The sequence below is a fragment of the Cynocephalus volans genome, chromosome 8 (assembly GCF_027409185.1).
Source record: "Cynocephalus volans isolate mCynVol1 chromosome 8, mCynVol1.pri, whole genome shotgun sequence".
Lineage (NCBI taxonomy): Eukaryota > Metazoa > Chordata > Mammalia > Dermoptera > Cynocephalidae > Cynocephalus > Cynocephalus volans.
The window spans coordinates 103,649,874-103,668,447 of NC_084467.1; the positions used below are offsets into that span (position 1 = coordinate 103,649,874).

The following is an 18,574-nucleotide window of genomic DNA, read 5'->3' on the forward strand; positions in this document are numbered from 1 at the left end:
AGGGTAAAGTGGGGGGGGGGTAGAAAGATATTACGTAAGGGAATTTTTTTCAGGAGTTTGGAGTTTAGCGAGCGATACAGACTCATGAGTGATGAGTGATACTAACAGTTTTTCCTTACATTCATATTATGTTTTTTGTTTGTTTTAAGTTTACAATGCAATTTTACATCATTTATTCCTTAGAATAAGCCCTGTGAAGTAGGGATTATTAGTCCCATATTAAGGATGACATAAATATAAGCCAGAATTTGCTATGAAAATTAGAGATTTTCTTTTCTGTTTTCTAGACTTTTGGTATTCTCCTCATATCTAGGGTTCACCAATTTTAATTTTTTTGTTTGTTTTTTGGTAGCTGGCTTGTACAGGGATCTGAACCCTTGACATTGGTGTTACAAAGTGGCGCTCTAACCAACTGATCTAACTGGTGGTCCCTAGGCTTCTCCAATTTTAAATCTACAGCTCCACACCTTTCCTTTCGTATAAAATTGTGTAGGTTCAACCCAGGCTGCAACTTCATTCTTCACCAGCAGGAACTACTGTCTAATGAATGATGTACTCCAAGTTGAAAATTCCTCAAGTGAAATGCATGGGATTAGGTAAAGTCAACTGTTTTTCTAACTTAGCAAATCTTTAGGTACATAATTCTATATATTTACTCAAGACAAAGGCTATGACTGCAGCTGTATAAAATATGTGTGCAAATGGATAAAGATCAGAGCAGCATGGACATGGTAATCATTACTAGGGAGGTGAACTTAGGAGTAATTTTTTTCTGTACAAATCGAAAATTGTCAATAATGTTTAGTGTATGTACATACCCAAGTTCTTTTGTACATTAATTAAAGAAAGCTGAGAATCACCTATTTTGAGTCCTAATAGATTCTTGGCTTATTTAACTCACTAGTCGAGTAGGCATTTTTCCTGTCTTCTCACCTCCCATCAAGAACATCTCCTTTGCATCTCCTCTCAAGAACATTGGATCAAACCATAGCACCATGCCACACTGACTGGGAAAGACATTTTTTTTTTTTGCCATTTCTCAACTTCATCACTCTTCTGTTTTGAACCAGGTCTAATGAATGTTTGCTTTTCCCCTTCTGAAGCAAATTGCTTGTATCCCGACCATGCCTCAAAGGTATAGTACTTGGATCTCAAATCAAAAGTCAAAATTAAACTGGAGGCAGGAAGACTAGTTGAGATGCTGGGGCAATTGTTCACTTGAGTGCTAATGCAAATCTGAGCAGAGTCCTATAAGCCTCCTTTTCCCACATCTGGCAGAGAGCTGGCTCACTTTGCATGTATGACCACACCTATATGAGAGCTATTGAAGAGAGTTTAGTCACCCTTTCTACTGCCATTTCAACTGACCAATGGTCCAGTGATATTTATGTGTAGTGAGGATTGCCTGACCCTTCCTACTATGGCTGGTAGGGAGGTCTGATTATTCGTTTTCCTTGACGGAGCAGATATACATCTAAAAGGCCTTGGAAGTCCTTGGCAGAAGAACAACCTAATACCAGCTCCTGATCTTTTGGGGGATCCCCTTTCAAGACCATTTCCTCAATTGGGGCATTCCATAGCACTGTGGTTGTCTACTCTTCTTTTCCTACAAATATAGAGCAGTGCTGTGGGGAAGTGTCATTCTCTACTGTAATAAACCGCTATCTTCTGGAATGCTTGGCCCTGATGAGGCCAGTGCAGCTATTCAAGACCTAAACACTATAGCAGGAGCCCAGAGGATTGCTCTTTTTCCTTCAAATCTGATTGTAGATATTTCCTCAAATAATCCCTCCATTATATTTACTCTATGTAGCAGTAGAGGTAAGTGTATCTGTGTCCCTTTTGCATGACTTTGACCAGCACACGAGTGTTTTTGGTTTTCAAGGACTGCAAAAAGTTAAGGCTTTTAGTGAGAAGGAAAGAAAAAAACCAAAAAATATTGTTTTTTTTTTGTTCCTGAGAGCCCCAGGATAGAAAAGATTGTAATCTACCTCTAGTCCAAAGACAGCCCTAGTACTTGGCAATTTAGTTTAGTCACATGGAGCCAAACTGCCCCCCATCACTCAATTCTCCTTTGAAGATTGGCCTCACACTGGTTTTATTTTTCATGCTCTATGGTATTTTGTAACATTTAAAATAGTAACCTGTGGTTTGTGGAGGCCATTAGCCAATTCAGTTCCCTTAACAGCATTCACCTGCTGAGCCATTCATTGTGCTCTAGTCTTCAAGTGTCCTCTGACCTGGTTTGAATAGGTAGCTATTTGGACAAGGCTTTCTGTTGAGTCCCAACTGCTCAAACATTAAATATCTATTCTTGGTTAAATGGAGGAAAAAACCAAAGTTGTTCATATTTTTCCTGTTATGGTTCCTTGATATTCATTTGCCCTGCTCAACACATGTACATAATAATAGCTAATTTTTATTAGTTCCTTCATGTAAGCCAGTGTTATGGACTGAGTTGCTCCCCACCCCCCAATTTACGTGTTGAATTCCTAACCCTCAGTACACCTCAGAATGTGACTGTATTTGGAAATAGGGCCTTTAGAGAGGTAATTAGGGTTAAAGAAAGCCATATGGGTGGGCCCTAATCCAGTATGACTGGTGTCCTCAGAAGAGGGAGAGACACCAGAGATGCACACACACATAGAGAAGGCCATGTGAGAAAACAGTGAGAAGGCAGCTGTCTTCAAAAGAGAGAGACCTCAAAAGAAACCAGACCGGCTGACACCTTGATCTTGGACTTCCAGCCTCTAGATCTGAGAAAATACATTTCTCTTGTTTAAGCCACCCAGTCTGTGGTATTTTGTTATGGCAGCTCTAGCAAACTAATACAGCCAGGCTATTATTTTTATGAATTTTCTCATTTAGTTGTCACATTACCAAATGAGGCAGGTACTATTTAGACAGGGACTCCCAATATAAATTTTACCCACAGAAGGAAATCTGACCCTGAAAGTAGGTAAGTATAATACTCTGGCTCATAAATAGGTGAGGTGAGAAGAGGAATTTAATGAAGCCAAGCATTTTCCCAACACGTGTATCTTTATCCAGATTGTGTTTAGCTATGTTTACTTCTTGTTCATTATATTAAAGGAGAATGGTAATACCCTAATTTACCCTAGGAAAAATTTTTACCGGGGTTTATTTATTTAACTGATAACTTCTTTCTGCTCATTCACTAATTTCTAATTTTTTCCTCTATTTTGGTCTCTTACCCATCTCCAGGGAATAGTTGGATGAATATATTTGCATGTAACTTATTTTTTCCTATTTATGCTGGTTAAAACTATAGGTCTCAAAATTTATCAAAGGTTCAGAAACAGATACAAATATATATAAGAAGATAAAATAAAATATTTTAAAAAGTGGGTGGGGATAGGGATGAATTAATTAACAATAGTATTGGGGAATTACTTGAAAAAACAATAGTTAACTCTCTTACCTCACAGAATATACCAAAAATTAATTTTGGATGGATTAAAGGCTTAAATGTTAACAATGAAACACAGAAGTATTAAAATGTATAGCTTAATTCTTTAATATAATCTAGGGGTGCAGAAAGCAAGTCTAAATATATATAAATGTAAGTAGTAAAGGAAGAAACCAAAAAAAAAAAAAAAAGGAAGAAACCAAAATAGAAAAAAATTGATGGATTTGACTACATAAAAGCAGCGTGGTTGGTCATGGCAATTTGGATAGGACCATATGTGATCTAGTTCTCACCATTAGTAGATTCAAGGAGGATTTTATAATAATTAAATCTGTTCTTTCCAAGTATACTTGATGCCAAACCACTAGTATAAATGCTGGTCTCAGGAAACATTTTGTTTCAGCTCTTAAAAACTCCCACCTCAGCAGATTACAAACATCTCCTGAAGTCTTGGAGCTAGTTCTCTAGGAACTGTTGGGAGCACAAGTGGTGTCCTTAGAGCAGGGTAGGAGGAGGCTGCAATTTCACTGCCAGCCCCTTTGTTAGTTGGGAAGGCCTGAACATAATTGAGGAAATCATTGCAGTCCCCTCCAGGAGGAGGAGCAGTCCTCCTGACAGGTTGACTGAAGAGCTTCTTGAGCAAAGAGGCTGAAAACTCCCAATGAATCCTCATATTTTAATACAAATAATAACATGATGGCCAATATTTACATAATGCTTTAAACCTTATATAGAGCTTTCACTCATGCTGTACTTTCAGAAATAGTATGGGCTGCCATGATGGATTTGGGTTTGAATCCTGGTTAACCTGTTGGCTGTGTGATCCTGGGTGAATTACTTACCCTCTCAGGACCTGTCTTCTCCTCTGTAAAATGTTGATGGTGACTGTGCTAGGGTCGAAACAATATTTAGCATGAGTGAATGAGAGAAATACCTAGTATGGTATGACATGTGGGAAGCACTCAATTTGCTTTCCTTCTGTAAAGATGGTTATTTGCAAAAGTGGACCTCAGACATCCACAATAGTTTCATGTTTGTATAGGTAACATATTCTCTTCGGATATGTCTCAGGTTACACAGTGAGTCTTAACTCCATCAGTGGGATATTGAGGTGGTAATGTCTGTGTTGTTAAAAAGCACACCCCCCCACCTCCTCAATGAAAATCATTAGTCTTCACTGTGATACCCTAGGTATCTCTCACTAGTTTGATATTTCTATGATACCTTATCTTTCATTCTTAAAGCTTAATCTCAATGAAGTAAGGATTTGCCTCCATGGGAGGGCAATCCATTAAGCAAATGGAAATGGTAGTTGATAAACTACCTTCTCATGTGTAGCTAGATTCTGAGGGAGCGTTTTGGGGGTCTGGGGGAGTTTTGATGAAAAGAATAGTGGGAAGATGGAGAGTATACAGATCCTAGGGGAGGACTGATTGGATCACATGGGGAAAAAAACGGATAAAAGGGAAGGTGGGACAAACTGAAAACAATTGTCATTTTTCTCATAGAGTCTCACTTAGCAGGCTGTGATTTGGCTGTTTCTGGGGGCACCTGCTTCCTCTCACTAGAAACTGCTATCTTATGTTGTAACCCTGTTGCATGTTCAGTTTTACCTACCCTAAATATAAGACCTGGACCTAACACTTGAGTCATATTTGGATACCTGAACCATCTCATCTAAGTCATATTAAGTACCATAAAATCTTAGAATTTTATCTGTCAAAACCTAAATAGTTCTTCCTATAATGATACATGAATAGTTATAAAGTTTGTAACTGAAAATATAGAAAATTAGGAGAAAGGAAATGGTGTCATCTGGCATGAACGGCTCATAGGCTAGATTAATTGAGCATCACTTTTCGTTTGTTCTAAGGAAAGCATATAGGGCCAAAGTGCCCATAAATTTCTTATTTGAAGTAATGTTTAGATATTTGGGTAAGGGACCTTATAATTGAAAATACTAAGGATACCTCTTAGGCCAGGCTATGAGATTCGAACTGAAGAGATATGATGAAGCTGAAGGTCAAAGTTATGACTTTGAGAAGAGTCAGGCAATATCATCATCTGAGGGACCCATGCCTTTCAGTAGGTAGGAGTTCCTGAATTACAATTAAGACCTCCCTTTCCAGGCTGCAACTTAACTTCTTTGGCTTAGCGGACACTATCAGTAAACAAGCATTCCTGGGGATATCTACTAGACCTTCTTTCATAGAGCAAAATTCCAAGGGCTGCCTGGGTCTCCACCCTTATTTTGTCATCATCTTCAAGAGAATCTGAGTGCACAGCAATGGAAAAGTAAAGCGGTTTGTGATTTTTGTGCTAAATTGCATGTATAAAGAAGAGAGTAAGATTGCAGTGCATTGAATCACTCAGATAGCTTCATAGAGAAAGAAGAATTTTTGCTGGACCTTGAGGGTGGGTAAAATTTAAACAAAGATAGGAGAGAGCATAGCTAAGAGTCTATTTCTGTGACTTTGTTTATTTTCACTGATGACTTCCATGTTGAAACTCCTAAGAATGATTTATGTGAAAGAGGAAATAAGCCAAGGTTAGAAGGATCAAGCAGATCAGGCACATAGTAAGACAGTCTGCATTAGAGTGACTAGGTGGATATGTGGAGCCTTCACCAGCTGGAGGGAGACTGGGAATTACAAGTTTCATCAACAGAACCAAAGCACACTACATATTCCATAGGGCAGAAGACTTACTGTGTAATAATGACCCCCTGCACACACCTCTCCCCCATTTGATAATGCACAGGTTGAGGTCATTGTGCACTTAAAACAAGTCATCATACAACCTGGGTATAGCTGGTAACCCATACCTGATCTTGAAGTTTGACTTTGTCCTCTCAGATGTGTTAATATTTCTGAAATGTTTTTGCCTTTGGCATCTAGGTTTGAGCATCTCTAGATGCTTGTGGTTTACTTCATATTCTGGTCCTTACAGTTGAGCTGATATGACACATCTGTTATCTAATGCATCTACTATGTGCTCATGGACAAGGCCAAAGAATTAACCTGGGCTTGGAGTGTTTATGTTTTCACAGTTTGCTGTCTGAGTTTGGTACAGCATTGGTCTCTTGCAAAAGGCCTATTGAAACCAAGCTGGGAATGCAGCAGGGCAGAGGTGTTCTAAAAGTCCCCTGGAAATCTGCCCTTCAGCAATTAAATTTTCTATAGATTGTATCCCTCCACCAACTAACTACCAGTGGGGCTTTTAAAAAGTTATATAACCTAAGGGCAGCCAGTTACCCACACTTCACACTGGACCTCTGGGTCTTTATCTAAAAAGAAAAAAGGAATAGAAAATATGATTTTGAGTTTCTTTCAGCCCTAAAATTTGAGAATTTGGTAATTCTCAGTAATAAAAATCAGATTTTTTGCCTGTAGAGCAATAAGTTTGTCCACCTATATGTATTCTGCAACATTCACCTGCCTCAAGCCCATTGTCACCACTACTTTCCCAGATAGAGACATACGAGGCTGGTATAAGCCTAGTAGAATTTCTTTAAGAAACCAGACCCAGCCACCCAGCCCATACTCACAGGCTCCCATCATTCTCTCTCATTGTTCTACCCATTCATTCAACAAACATTTATTGAAGGCCTGTTGTATGCTAGGTACTAATCTTTAGAACCTACTCATGGCTTTTTAATCCATCTTCCCATCCACTTTCTTTAGCAAACCAGGCAGACAATAGTGTAGGAAATGTATGTTTAATCATTCTCTTGAATGGTCAGAACTCTAAAATCAAGTTTTCTATAACAAAATGCAATACAGTCATGATGGGTCCAAAGAACCAGGGAGGCAGTGGTCAGCACATGAAAGTGTGGGAAGGGAGCTGGAAACAAACCATTCTTTTTCATCAAACTTCATTCCTCAAGGTCTCATTTCAAAGGGCTCCTGCTTTCAAAAGTCTCTGTGTGTTTCAAGGAAGATTCAGGTTTGTTATCTTAATTTGAATTTTGGCCAGGCAGGGTCCTGAGATCTAAATTCAGAATGAGAGGACTTGAGATGGAATTGAGGCACCACTCTTACAGAACCTGGTTTGTAGAGTAGAATGAAGGGGTAGGAATTTAGAAGCTCAGCAAGCTGAAGATAATCCCATCAGGAATTTGCCATAGGCCTCATCAACTCTGTTTGCTGAAAGATGTTATCCTGGTTGCCTGACACAGATTCCTGGCTCTCTGTGCTGAGGCAGCAGCCAAACAGACAGAGCCAATGTCTATTTTTAGGAAGCAAACAGATTTGTTTGCTCCCCTCTTTTCTAGATCCTTTTCTACTCTAAATCAGGGTTTTTAACCTTGGCACGATTGACATTTGGGGCTTGATAATTCTTTGCTGTGGAGAGATGTCCCGTACATTGTAGGACGTTGAGCAGCATCCCTGGGCTCTACCCCTAAATGCCAGGAGCACCGCCCCCCTCCCCCAGTTGTGACAAAACTGTCTTCAGATATTGCCAAATGTCACCTGGGGTGGGGTGGGGGCACAAAATCACCCCAGTTGAGTCCCATTGCTTAAGATGCTATTAAAAGCTGAGGTTATAGCTTTTTACGCAGGGTAGAAAGAAGCCTCAAAACTTGTGAGGACATAATACCACATAACCAAGGCGAGAGGTCCTTCCCTGGACCACTCATGGATGAACATCGTCTGAGAAGTAAAATGGCATTTGTTTCTTCAAAAAAGAACATACTCAGATTATTTAGAAAAACCCAATTACTTTGTTTACACTAAAATTATGATTTTTCACATGTCTTTGGCATTCGTCGGGTGGGAGGAGAAGCCAAGACACTTTTGGAAGCGTCATAATGAAAAGTGAATCATTTGACCCATCACTAAGATGTAGCTACCTCAGAGTTGTGAAGTGGCAGCTGATTAGCAGGTTCTTACAGCATATGCTATAGTTTAATTTGTGGAATATAAGACATGGATATATTTTAATAGTAACTTCTCAGAAACTTCCTCAGATGAACATTACAGCACATATAACAAGTATTTAGCTCCCCAGGAGGTGATGGGTAAGGGGAGGTCCCTGGGATATGGGCATGCACTTGTCTCCACATGCACTTCACTTAGCAGTCCTGACATTCTTCTCTATTTCGGATGAAGTATTTTTCTAAACTTTTAATATATGTCTTTGAAGATAGATTATCTTATCCATATGGAGTCTTCTGTGAGTTGCTTTTGGCTTCTTTCTGTTTCTTGTTCTTGTTTGTTCACTCCATACCTCTAGACATGAATTCGTTTCCCCCCAGAAATACGAAACTAGGTCATATCTTGTGGTGAAATAGTTCTGTAGATTCCTGGGATTCTGAAAATAATGGCAATAAGATACCATTACAGCAATTTCAGCAAACATTTATTGAGAATGGAGAGTCTCCCTGTCACTATGTGAGTATCTCTTGTTTAGAAATGGGCTTATTTTTCTGTACTTTGATGTTCTATTGAGGCCACATGGTCCCATGGATTGCTGGGGGAAGGGAGATGGCTTGAATTTCTCCTTAAAGGGGAATCATCCCAGTGATAGTCTCAGGGAAGGGACAAGTCCTTAGAGCAAACAAGAACTGAGAAAAAGTATGGGCAAGATCCTGGTTAGAAGTGGAAAGATGGTTTCTGCCTCAGTTACCAACCAGGGAGTGTACGTAACCCCTGAGTGTGCCTCATGATCAGTTATAACGTGTGTCTCAAATAACAACTCTTCATTCACTTTTAAAAGTCTATTTGATTTAAGGTTATTCTTCTATGGTACTAGGGAGAAAAAGGTGAAGAAGCTTCAGCTAACTGGGTAACAGTGTATAACCCTATGTGTACTGCATGTGAGCAACATCTATTATGTTTGTCATGGCTTTTTTTCTTTTAGAAAAAAGGTTGCAAACTACTGCTCTAAGGGAACACAAGGGAAAGATAAATAAGCTGTACATTATAGGTTATATTATCTAGTTGCAGGTTATTAAAAACTCATTTATAATGTTGTGGGGAATCAAGGAGAGAAGAAATGGTTGTTTCTTTTACTAGTGAGATCCCCAAGGGATGGTTTCCTTAGGGAAATCTCCCTCCACTGACAACTGTGCAGGATTGGAAATGATGGGAAATGGTAGTTTTCCTTAAAAAATCTACTTTGTGCACTGCCCTGTAGTAAGAGCTCATAGAACAAGAGCAAGAACAAAAAGAAGCAGATCAACAGATCTTTGCCTGCCCTTGAGAAATTAACAATCTAGACAAGGAATACGTGTGTCTTAGACAGTATAAGATATAAATCATACAATGCACGCCAAGGGGATGTGAAATACAAGGACCCTCAGGAAAAGGAGCTATAAGCTAGGAAGCACTTTCCTGAAATGGATAAAGGAAGTAGTGGATATACATTGCCACAGAGAAAGGGAGATTTTCAGGAAGGCGCAGTGAGAATGGAAGCAGGGCCAGAGAGAGGTGGTAGGTAGTTGAAAAGGAGGAAGCTTAGACAGACAAACTGTTAGAGGGCTGTGACTGCACAGCTGAGGACTATAACTTTGATATGATAGTATCTACAGAGTCACTTTAAGTCCCAGAGCAAAGGAATGCTGTGATGCAGTGGTTTGAATGCTTTTATTCTGGTACCTTGTTTCTTATCACCTGAAGCAGCGAGAGGAAGGAACAAGTACAAGGTTTTAGAACCAGCCTGGTTGTAAGGTGATAAAAGCTGGATTAGGGTCAGTCTGAGAGACAACACTGGGGAAAATATTGTAGGGCTTGGACACAAATTGACGTGAACGAGTCTAAGGTTTTTAGCGTAGAGGCTTGGTGGGGATGCCGCTGAGTAATATGGGAGCGTTGATGGGAACTTCATGAACTCGGTTTTATACAAATTTCATATGCAGAAGAATATTCAGAAGGAAATATCCAAATAATAATTGGAGCCAGAGGACTGAAGTGAAAGTGAAAAGTCTCAGCAGGAGGGCTAGTTGGTGAGTCATCTGCCAACTCTCCTGTCAACAGGACCTTGTTGGAGAGGTGGGGGAGAGGTCACTGAGGTGAGTGGTTTTGTGCATATCATTATGCCTTATAAATAACAGTAAAATCCATGGTAACTAGTCAGGACTAAACACCTCTTGCTCTTCGGTAAGATATTTTTGCCTTCATTGATGACAGTAAATAAAAAGGTATTTGAATTACACAAATATTTTCATTGTACGGAGTTGTTTTTCCTATAAAACTGTCAATGAGGTGTATACTCTTTGTTAAACTAACAAATGATTACCTTTCACAATACTAGTGGAAATAGTGTCATTGTTCTGGCATCACTGAATGTTTCTCTCTACGTCTGAGGGCTACTTGACTCTTGTTAGGAACACAAGCACACACAGAAACAATCTCCCACACTATTTGTGATTCATCTCACCTGTTTTACCAATGACTTTGCATGTTCATGTGTGGCCAAGGCACATTATTTTAGCATCAGGTAAGGGGAGAGCGGTAGGAGTACCCAGCTGATGGCAAAGAAAGAAGAGACACACAGGGTAGCCTTTGAGTTCAGTAGCTGTAGGTGACTCCGCCTTTTGATCTCAGAGTCTGTAAAGGGAGAGAAAAAAGTTCATGGTCATATAGGAGAAGCTAGATGTCTTCTTCCCATGACTGGTTAGCAAAGAAAAGTACCTGAAAAACAGAACAAGTTGTCCCTAATACAGGCAATTTTGTTTCCTTTTCTCCACTTTTCAGTTACTGGCTTAAAAGCAGAGCTTTCCCCTTTTTTCAAAAGAAGTTCCAATCTGTGGGCCACTCCATTGAGCACTCAGCCAAATGAAAAACTATACCAATAAAGAGATTGTTATTGGCTATCAAAAAAGTATAGGCTAAACAAACAGCCATGGCTAGTCCCTGGTTTCAGACTTATTTTCCCTGGTGGCAGTGACTTTTGCAGGTTCATGTCATTAGCTTTTGTTATACCAGTATAAAGTGATAAGGAAGTATTATTCTCACTGTGAAGTAGAGAAAGGTAGGAGTGGAGAAATGGAAATACTCTTCTTTTGCTCTATTTTCTCCCTAGACAATCCAATCTCATTTAGTTCATTTCTGCTCTGTCATTTACTAGCTGTGTGAGTTTAGGCAAGTTACTCAACACATATATGCTCCAGTTTCTTCATCTATAAAATGGTGCTGAAGTAACAATAACTTACTTCATAGGGTTCTTAAGATTAATGGTTTAACATGTAAAGCACTTAGAAAGATGCCTGGCACATAGCAAGCACTCAATAAGTATTAACTATAAAAACAAAAATAATAGTAACCCCACTCAAGCCTGACAAGCATTACTTCCACGCTGATCATTTTCAAATCTATCTCCTTAGCTTGAACTCTGTCCTGAGTTCCACATCTGGATTTACAGATGTTATTAGATGTGTCAGTTAAAAACAATTATTCAGTAAATATTTTTGAGCACCTGCTGTTGGGGTTCAAAGGAGTATATAACACCCTCTTCTCCAGCTTATCTCTGAACTAATTAAAGAGAAGAACAAAAACAGTAAGGTACCGGAAAACCAAAATATCACCTTTTTTGCTGAAAAATCTGATAATAAAGGATGAGGCTTTATAGGCAGGCAAGTGAGCTGCAAAACTAGATTGGGGGAGGCTTCCTCCTGCAAGGGCAGATTCTACCCCTGAAAAATTGATGGCTTGGAGGAGCAGACCAGAATATATACCTCCTGAGAGTTGGTTAAAGAGAAAGAGAAAAAGAAGGAGCTGAGCTGCTGATTTCCAGCTTCTCACCAATCAGATAAATTAATTCCTTCTCCTCCAGAGAAGAGTGAGAGAGGGAGAGAGAGTCTAAAATGTTTGCATGGGTGGGGATCCCTTCTCATGGAAAGAAATATGTGTAGTAGGTATGTAGAATTCTCCCCAAAACCTATCATGTACTGGGTAATATGCTAAACATTGGGTATCTCTACCTGTGTATAACCTGGGCATTTTAAACTAAAGATCTCTAAAACCTTCATCTTCTCCCCACACATGTTGCTTCTATGTTTTTGTTTTTTTGCTGGTAGTGTTACCAACCTCCTAAGCATTCTGTATAGAAATATCAAACCCATTTTGACTTGTTATTTTTCTTGACCTTCACATTTGCCTCACCAAAGCCTGTAGATTATGAACATGGGTGAATAAATATCTCTTCAAGAATCTGCTTTGAATTCTTTTGGATATATATCCAGAAGTGGGATTGCTAGATCATACGGTAGTTCCATTTTAATTTTTTAAGGACCTTCCATACTGTTTTCTATAGTGCACCATTTTACAATCCTACCAACAGTGCATGAGTGTTCCAATTTCTCCACATTCTCACCAACACTTGTCATTTTTTGTTTGTTTCGAAAATAGACATTCTAATGGGTGTGAGGTGGTATCTCACTGTAGTTTTGGTTTGCATTTCTCTGATGATTAGTGATGTTATGCATCTTTTTGTGTGCTTTCTGGCCATTTGTATATCTTCTTTGGATAAATGTCTACTCAAATCCTTTGCCCACTTTTAAATTGAGTTATTCAAATTTTTTGTCGTTGAGTTGTAGAAGTTCCTTATATATTCTGGATATTAACCCCTTATTAGTACATGATTTTTGTATATTTTCTCCCATTCCATAGGTTACTTTTTCATATATAATTTTAAATAAAAAATAAGCTGATAAGAATATGATACATTTCTTTAAATTCAGAAAACATTTATAGGACACTTACAATGTGTAAGATATTTTCTGCCTAGTACTAGGTTTGGCAGACAGCAGTTCATACTCCTTCTGAATCCAATTTAGCCCCAAGAGGAATGGTCTTAAAAGTCATCACTCAGTCTATGCATTTTCTTGACACCAACTCAACTCTAGGTTTTATATGCACTAAAGCACTGCAGAAAGACTAGTGTGCTGTGAGGCCAGTTCAATCTAGAGCTTTCAGACTAATTCTGGGCTAATATTAGTGGATAATGAGAGCCGAATAAGACTAAGTCAGAATTCAGACCTTTAATCTTCAGATTCAAAGCCTTCTAGGAGGCAGGCTAGAACCAAAGCAGTTTTGGGGGGCTTAGGATGTAGTATACTAGCCAAATACATCAAAGATGTCACATAAGCATCACTTCCCTACTGCTAGACCAAAGTAGTCCTATTTAGTTAGACAGAGCCCCAGAATCCTGAACACTGCTATCCAGACAACCAGTCAAGGAGAAGGCATATGAGATGAAGCCTAATTGCCGTCTTTGACCTATATGCCATAAATATCATTTTGTGTTAGGTTTTCTCTTACATAATGCAATCCCAACTGGAATTGTGATCAAAGTCTCAGTGAAGAGGACTCTAGAGATTTTTGTGTCCTGGCACATAATGTATCTGTTAGAGAAGTTGAATTTTAATTTAGATTTTATTCTCTCCCCAATAAACCATACAAAAAGCATGGAGGAACCCACCTGTCACTTTAATATCCCCTGTGGCTTTGGCAATGTCGTTTTCAATCATACAGGAGTATGTGTTGTTGATCGTGACATTGTAGAGCACAGAGACAACCTTCATGGTCACATTTTCAGAGTTCAGCTCAAAGCTGGTATTGGAGACTTCTGAGAAATTGGCTCCCTGGTCTACTTGGGATGCCCAGACCACTGTGGGCTGGGGGAACCATCGGGGAGCCTCACACCGCAAGCTCTCTGAACTGGCATTATAGTCCACATTCACCTCTGGCATGCTGAAGGCTACAGAGTCAAAGGTCAAAAAGGGAAGATGTCAAGGTGAGACAGATAAGACAATATAGCCTTTGAAATAGCGGGTCTTAAAAACACAGTCATTTCTACCACTGAAATGATGTAATACTTCCCCAGGGTGCTGTGTGTATATGGCCCATTGTATTCGAGATGCAAAAAAATGATTTGCTAATAGTATTTCTAAACATCATAACCCTTTAGTCAACATCAGAAACCTCAAGGACCTAAGTTCTAGATATACTATTGTCACAACAGATAATTTTCTCTAAGTGAGAGGAACTCCAGTGATCATAAAAAACCTTACACCTTTGGGAAATTGGGCATTTTCCCAGACTTGTGAAGCCTTTTGGATTTTTTGCATTTTTTTGCCTGGAGGATAAAGTTAGGGTGGGGAGGGAGAGGGAGAAGAAACAAACAAACAGCACTCATCTGTCACCCACAGAAATTCCATACACAGGCCTCTTCATCCTGGGGACTTAGAGTTTGCTTGGGTGGAGACTGTTCAGCCCTGGCATCCAGGAAAAGAAATAGGCATTTATTTTCTTCTAATATAACTTTCCTCACTGGAGAGGTAACTGCATTTTGAAATTGGATATAGCTTTCCCCTATATCTCGGCAGAGAGACACTTGTGGAAATGTTAAATCCTGGACTTATTATTATGCTAAAATGACAAGATACAATTTATTAATTTATTTAGCATCTTCTTTTGCCAGGGCTGGGCTAGTGCTGAGTGAGTGGTAAAAGGAAAGCCCTTGCCCTGCCATTAATGAGCCTGTCATCTCACAGGGGAGACAAGACCCACATGCTTAGAGCAGGCAGGGAACAAGCTCCTGGGAGATGATTTGGGGAACTAAGTGTATATGACCATGAACTACCACTTGCTGAGGGTGTATTCTGTGCCAGCACTGTATTCCAGACATTATTTCATTTGATCCTCACAACAATCCTAAGAATATCTATTGTTATCACCATTTGAAAAATAAACTTTAATTCTGGAATAGTTTTAGATTTGCAGCAAAGTTGCAAAGATAGTTCCGAGAGTTCCTGTGTACTTCTCACGCAGTTTTCTCTAATGTTAACATATTCTCAAAACTGAGAAACCATCATTGGTACATCACTATTAACTGAACTCCAGACTTTATTTGAATTTCACCAGTTTTTCCACTGATGTTCTTTTTCTTTTCTGGGGTCCCATCCAGGATACCACAATGCTTTTAGTCATCATGTCTCCTTAGGTTCTCCCAGTTTATGACATTTTCTCAGTCTTTCCATGTTTTCATGACCTGGACAGTTTTGAGGATTACTGTTCAGGTATTTTGTAGGGTGCCTCTCTATTGGAATCTGTCTTATGTTTTTCTCATGATTAAACTGAGATTATAGTTTTAGAGAGGAAGACTACAAGAGGAAAAGTCCCTTCTCATCACATCATATCAGAAGGGACATACTATCAATATGACTTATCACTGACGATGCTAACCTTGATCACCTGGCTGAGGCAGTGTTTGCCAGGTTTCTTTGGAAGCTGAACTTCACTAACTCCAACACACCCTGAGTGGGGTGGGGAGGGTATTAAACTCGATCTTCTAGAGGGGAGAGATCAATAAGTTATTTGGAATTCATCTGTAAGGAAGATTGTTTCATCTCCCTCATTTATTTATATAAGTATGGACTCATGTATTTATTTTATACTTTGAATTATAATTCAATACTATATTATTTATTTTGTTGCTTAAATTGTTCCAGCTTTGCCATTGGAAGCTCTTCCAGTTGGCTCCAGAGTCCCTTTGACGTGACCCCATTAATTACCATTTTAAGATGAAGACACTGAGGCTCAGAGAGATTGCCTTGCCCAGGCCAAGTCTGATTCTACATCTGTGCATTGAATCATTCCATTCACATGTTATGAGGTGTTTAAGAAAGGCTCGTGCAGACTATTTTAGGTTAGGAGGGCTTACAATACTTTCTGCCTATCCTCCAAGGCTCTTGCCAAATTCTCCATCAGGGCTTTTTTAACCCTTCCCTCCTATGCATTTGAATGTGATCTCTCTCTTCCTCTGAATCCCTGAATTACTATATTTCTCTTAAAGCATGTGATATACTTTACCAATTATTATAGCTATTTACATACTTTTCTTATCCCTGCACTGACCCTCAACTCTAAGATCTACACTATGAACTCTGCAGGAGGAGGGCCAATCGTCTTTGTTTACTTGACAAACTTTATATTTTTCACAGTATCTGAGTCCTTTGTCCATAAATTAAGAGGACATGTTAAATTGGGTTGGCAAGGAAGGGTGGATTTCACTGGGGGGAGAGGATTAATGAGTTTATAGTACAATATTATTTTGGTTAGTTCCCTTCGAACTTCTCCTAAAACGGGTTCTGCTTGAATGAGTTTTTGGAGGTATTGATTTGACTCAGGCTTGGCCCTACTTAGCACAGAAACATTCCAGGCCAGATTATAGGCTTTCCTTAGTAGCAGTACCAGGGGCTACCATAAAAGAGACTACATTTCTTTTTGCAAAATATTTTAGGGAATACACCCCAAAAGTCAGAAGTAGCAAGAACTCAGAACAAAAGATTTTAAGACCTAATATTATAGTTGGATACTTATAGGGTTGATGTGGGTCTTGGACATAAAATGGCAAGGATGGCTGCTTGCAGAATTTGGAGTTTTTGTTTAATATTATTAATTCATGAGCACAACATGATACTTCATTAGCAACTCATGATCTTTATCCTCAAATATCTTTTGGTGCTTTCTTTCCCTCTCTCCAAAAGTAACTCACCTCCAGTTTTATACTCAAGGTTAGCATTCCCCTTGCCTTTAGAAGTGATGATGTAACATTTGTAGGTGCCAGCATCTGTGAGTCGCACGTTTTTCAGCCTCAGAGAGGCATTGCCAACTATCACTTGATCAGCAAACACTGCTGTCCGGCCTCTGAACATTTCATCCTGGTCTGACAGGTTGTCTTTGCCTTCTTTGAACTCATGGACCAAGCCCATAACACCTTCCTTTAGCCATTGTATCACGATATCAGAAAGTTTGATGTCAGGTTCAAAAGTGCAGCTCAGGATTCCATCCTCCCCAATGTTCCCAGCTGAGGTGAGAGTAGTGACTGTGATGGAGTGTCTCCCTGCAATTCAGGAAGCAAGGATCAATGTCAAGGGAAGCCCTGGCACTTCTACAGCCAAACCCTTCATTACTAAAAGCCAGACAGAGTCTTCCATGATAAATTAGAAATACAGAAAAGCAGAAGAGGCATTTAAAAAAAATACTAGAATAGAAAGAGCAGAAAGACAATAACTTTGATATCTACAGCAGATCTGCCATACACAATAGCTTTTATAAGACCAAGTAACCCAAACCTTAAAGAGAAAGCATGACGAAAACACATTGAATTTGGGGTTTGAAGATGAGAATTCAAGACTTGGCTTTGTCACTTAATAGCTGTGTGACCTTCAATAAGTCATGTAATCTCTCTGCATCTCAGAAACATGGAGGTAACAATATCTGTCTTACCTACCTTAAGGGGTTCTTGTGAGGATCAAATCAAATGGATGTGAACTTGATTTGCAAACTGTAAGTACACATATAAGGTATTGTTAATCTTAGTTAACCAGAAGTAGCACAGAAGTGAAACCTCATGTTAACTAAAGGTGGCTAGTAATTCTGAAGAGTGCTAAATTTTAAGGTGCTGTTATTTTTGATCTCTATTTGAATGATGAAGAAACTAAGCCATAGAGAAGATAAGTGAATTGGTGAAGGTTAAGGTGCTAGCTATGGCATGATGAAGGATGGTACTTAATTCAGCTGATTTTTGGTCTAAGACAGAAGCCACCCCTCTTCTCCAAACATATCACTGGTATAAACACAATCATGTACCGCATAACAATGTTTCAGTCAATGATGGACCACATATACAATGGTGGTCCCATAAGATTATAATAGCTGTACCATATAGACTAGATGTGTAGTGGGCTATGCCATCTAGGTGTGTATAAGTGCATTCTATAATGTTTGCACAATGATGAAATTGCCTAATGATGTGACACATGGCTGTATTAATTATGGTAACATCTGTGTCCAACTGCTTCTTCCCCACTTGCCCAGCCTATAGCCCACCCAGTCAGGGAAGGATCAACCAGCTGTTCTTTGTGCACTGGAGGATGCTGACTGAGGACATCTGTAGGGACGGTTAAGTTAACTGAATCTTCTTGAGAGGCTCCTTCTGTAGTCTGGATGTGAACCTAAGGAGAGGGAGGCCTCAGAGCCCAAGAGGAGAGTGGAGCAGACACAAAGAAATGTGAGGGAGTGACCATGAGAGAGAAAGATGGAGACAGTCCTCCATCCCCAGAGCTGTCTTGGATCCTGAGGATGTTCAGGTCTACTTCCTGTCCCAAACTCTGCATATCCTTTAAACAAACACCTT

At 39.4% G+C, this 18,574-nt stretch overlaps 2 protein-coding genes across 4 annotated transcripts in view; one reads left to right on the plus strand and one right to left on the minus strand.

Annotated features, from left to right (window-relative positions):
* The window catches only part of TTF2 (transcription termination factor 2), a 106,517-nt gene that overhangs the window by 79,785 nt on the left and 8,158 nt on the right, over positions 1–18,574 (plus strand). The gene's annotated exons all lie outside the window — the stretch shown is intronic.
* The window catches only part of VTCN1 (V-set domain containing T cell activation inhibitor 1), a 56,556-nt gene continuing 45,151 nt past the window's right edge, over positions 7,170–18,574 (minus strand). Inside the window, exons 3-6 of the mRNA XM_063104051.1 lie at positions 16,931–17,278; positions 13,853–14,131; positions 10,811–10,980; positions 7,170–8,743 (exon numbers count right to left, since the gene is read on the minus strand). Coding sequence (XP_062960121.1) covers positions 10,856–10,980; positions 13,853–14,131; positions 16,931–17,278 — 752 coding nt within the window. The 3' untranslated portion in view covers positions 7,170–8,743; positions 10,811–10,855. The remainder of the gene's footprint in view (positions 8,744–10,810; positions 10,981–13,852; positions 14,132–16,930; positions 17,279–18,574) is intronic.